Source organism: Nanorana parkeri, unplaced genomic scaffold (genome assembly GCF_000935625.1).
Source record: "Nanorana parkeri isolate BGI_ZX_2015 unplaced genomic scaffold, ASM93562v1 scaffold717, whole genome shotgun sequence".
Classification (NCBI taxonomy): domain Eukaryota; kingdom Metazoa; phylum Chordata; class Amphibia; order Anura; family Dicroglossidae; genus Nanorana; species Nanorana parkeri.
The window spans coordinates 655,813-658,979 of NW_017306985.1; the positions used below are offsets into that span (position 1 = coordinate 655,813).

General features: G+C 46.1%; 1 protein-coding gene across 1 annotated transcript; it reads right to left on the bottom strand.

Moving 5' to 3' along the window:
• Positions 1 to 522: 522 nt before the first annotated feature.
• On the bottom strand, positions 523 to 1,884 carry JUND (JunD proto-oncogene, AP-1 transcription factor subunit). The gene has a single exon (XM_018564055.1). It carries the CDS (start codon positions 1,748 to 1,750, stop codon positions 857 to 859), a length of 894 nt encoding a protein of 297 aa, XP_018419557.1. The 5' UTR covers positions 1,751 to 1,884; the 3' UTR covers positions 523 to 856.
• Between the last annotated feature and the right edge of the window lie 1,283 nt (positions 1,885 to 3,167).

Sequence of the window (3,167 nt, forward strand, 5' to 3'; positions counted from 1 at the left end):
TAAACAATTAAGGCAGTATACAGGTCAATCAGCAGTAATTGCACTTGGCATTATTAACTGACCAAGTTTGTCTTTTACGGATTTTACACTTTAAATATAAACACTGCACATCAACGGTGAGGTACTGTAAACATTATGTTGTCAAAACCATTGATGTCCTTGGAGATGCATTACACCACAATAAAGTCAGTCTACCCAAAATGGATACTGCAGGTCTTTGTAGAAGGGTTTTACGCCATGCGTTCTAAAGGACTCTGCAAGACCCCAGTTCCCTAGTCTGCAGAACTGCTGCAGTCTCCCCCTGTAATTCATTGATTTTAAATAACCGAGGATGCAAAACAAGAGGAAACTGAGTCCGTCAGAGTCCCCAGAGGTGAGGAGGCAGCAAATTAATCTCCCCACCAGATTCCACCTATAACTAAAGTATCACTTTTGAGTGGAATGACCTTTTAAGTCACCAATTTTCTACCTTAGTGATGTCATAAAGCAAAAGGTACTTGCTGGATGATTTAAAACTTAACCCTGTAAAAGGATTAACCAAAACACATATGTAAAGTCTGTATAATAAGAAACTGCTTCAAAATGTTAAGGCCCCAATAATCTTCACCTCTTGTCTTACAAAACAGCAGTTTTAGAGCTAGGAGAAGACCCATCTATCGACAGTAGTGATGGAAGCAAATTGGTAGCTAAAAAGGTCCAGTCCGCCTTAGTCTTTGATCCTGACCAATATACTGTACAATGGTACTGTGCCAGGACATCCCACATTTTTGGCAAGAGAGAGCCTTCTCTCTTTTGGAATGAAGTTGCTCAGTTGGTGCAGATAGATAAACCAGATACAAGTTCTCATTACCAAAGTTTAGTAAGCTTGGACTTGTTGAGGAATAAGTTGGCAGCCACTATTGACATGACTCATGACCTTTTGCTTGAGCTGGGCCACCTGTTCTCTCAACAGGTTGGCAGTGGATGCCAACTCCGTATTTTGACTTTTAAGGCTTTTCACCTTTTCTTCCAGCCTGGAGATTCTCTCTAGTTTTCTCTTCCGGCACTTGGAAGCAGCTATTCTGTTTCTTAATCTTTTTCTTTCAGCTTTTATTCTCTCTTGTGTGTCCATATCTATCGGAGACATGGGTGGACTATCCCCAAAACTTGCAATCTCAGGCACAATCTGAGGTTCATCTTTGAGTATCTGCATTCGAGGTGGAGGTGGGGCAGGCTGTTGCGCCAACCCAGATGGAGGAGGAGGATAGGGTACGGTGTCAGTGCTGTAGTTAACAGTGGTGCCCATTGTCCCACTAGAATAGCTGTTGAGGTTGGCATAGATAGGAGCATCAGAAGGTGGGGGAGGCTGGAGACTTCCACCAGAAGGCACTGAACTTAAGTCCACTCCTGTTGTTGGCACACCAAGTTGATTCTGCTTGTGAAGATCCTCAAGCGCTTTTACAAATCCTTCAGCAAATTCCTGTTCTTCGCTAGCTACCTTTGGGTATAAGAACTGGCTGGTAGTAGGTGTAGTGGTAACCAGGCCATTGGATTGAATAATCAGTCTCTCCAGTTCTGGAGAAGCTAGCTTTAGTAGTCCAAGGTCAGGAGAAGTCAATATGCCATCTCCATCCCGCAGAGGTTTCAGGTTGGCAACTACCTGGTCAGTCAAGTTCAGGTTAAGATCCTTCTTCATCATGGTGCCAAAAGTATAGAAACTGTGAGCCTGATGCACATTCAACACATCATCATGGTAGAAAGGTGTTTCCATTATCTCTTAAGACAATCTAGATAAAGACTGGAGGGTTCCCAGACTGAGCCCCATCTGGACACCGATGTGCAAAGTAGGGCACAAAGTTGATCTCTGTTATTAAGACGAGTGACGATCTGTTGCTTCTCCCCTGGAAGAGTATTCCACTTCCCACTCTTGGGAAAGATGCTTCTTTGTTCTTTAAGAGTTCCGTATCTCTTTAAGAGGAAGGCAGTCTTTGTTTGCAGTCCAAAGAGCTGGTGACAGGACTTCTCCCACGACACCCACACTTTCCTGGCAGGTGCTGGTCACAACAGCCCTCTCCGGGATCACGACAACAACTTTTTGCCGTTCTGTCTGTCAATGGCCGCTTTGTAGTGTCTCTTCCTGGCGTACTAGAAGACTTTCATATGCCAGAGTTCGCTGGGTGTTGGCGCCGCTGATGATGTAAAACGTCTTTGTTTCCTCGTTGATTCTGTGAACAACGAGGCGGTCACTTCCTTGTTACGCCAACGCAGCCCAACACCGGCCCGCGCCCGACTTCTCCAGCGCCAGTAACTCTACCGTGCACCCTACCTACTTATATAAGGTTTCCTTCGACATGAGGTCACTTAGCCGCACTCTGATTGGCCAGTAATGACGTGCGGCCCTTCCTCGTTTTACATATCAGGCGGGACGAGCGCGCTGCGGGGCAGGCTGGGCTGATGTCATTTGTTAACTAATTAGTTGCCGACTCGAAGGGCTCGTCCAATAGCGAGATGCAAACGGTCACATGACCCGCTTTTCCTTTTGTAAATGAGTTCGCCTTGGCCGACGGACGTCAGAGGTTATTTTTAGACACGTGGACGGGGAGTGGCGCGGTTGTCAGAGCTGAAACAACTGTGCTGGGGTAAACTCTTGTTTAGAGACATATATAGGTAGGTAATGAGGCATCCCCATTAAAGGAAAGTTACAGCTCGGTAGGCATTTCACTTTAGAACATACACTTTTTGTTTAAGGAATAGTGAATAGCATGGTGCAGGTGTAAACAAATGATATGACGTTCCCACAATAGTTCCCCACCCGGACTTCATAAAGAGTGACGTAGAGATTGCTTAGTACGGTGTCTGTGCACAAATATGGCAAATGTCGGCGAATGTGACAAATGTAAACATTTGTCACAAAGCCTGCCTTGTGCACATGTGTCAAGGATTTCGTGCGGCCAAGCGTCATTGGTTACTGCCAGCGTGCTCACAACCATAAACTTTGGGGGTAGTAACTCCTCACCAGAGGTGAAGCTAGACATTCCGCCACCTGGGGCAAACACTGATTTGCCGCCCATCCCCCCCCAGCCGGGAGAAGTTATCCATCCAAACTCCCCGCACCGCATCCACCCCACACTTCTGGGCTCTGCTTTTGTTGTAGCAACATCCCTCCTGATCCACTATAGAGATGAGGC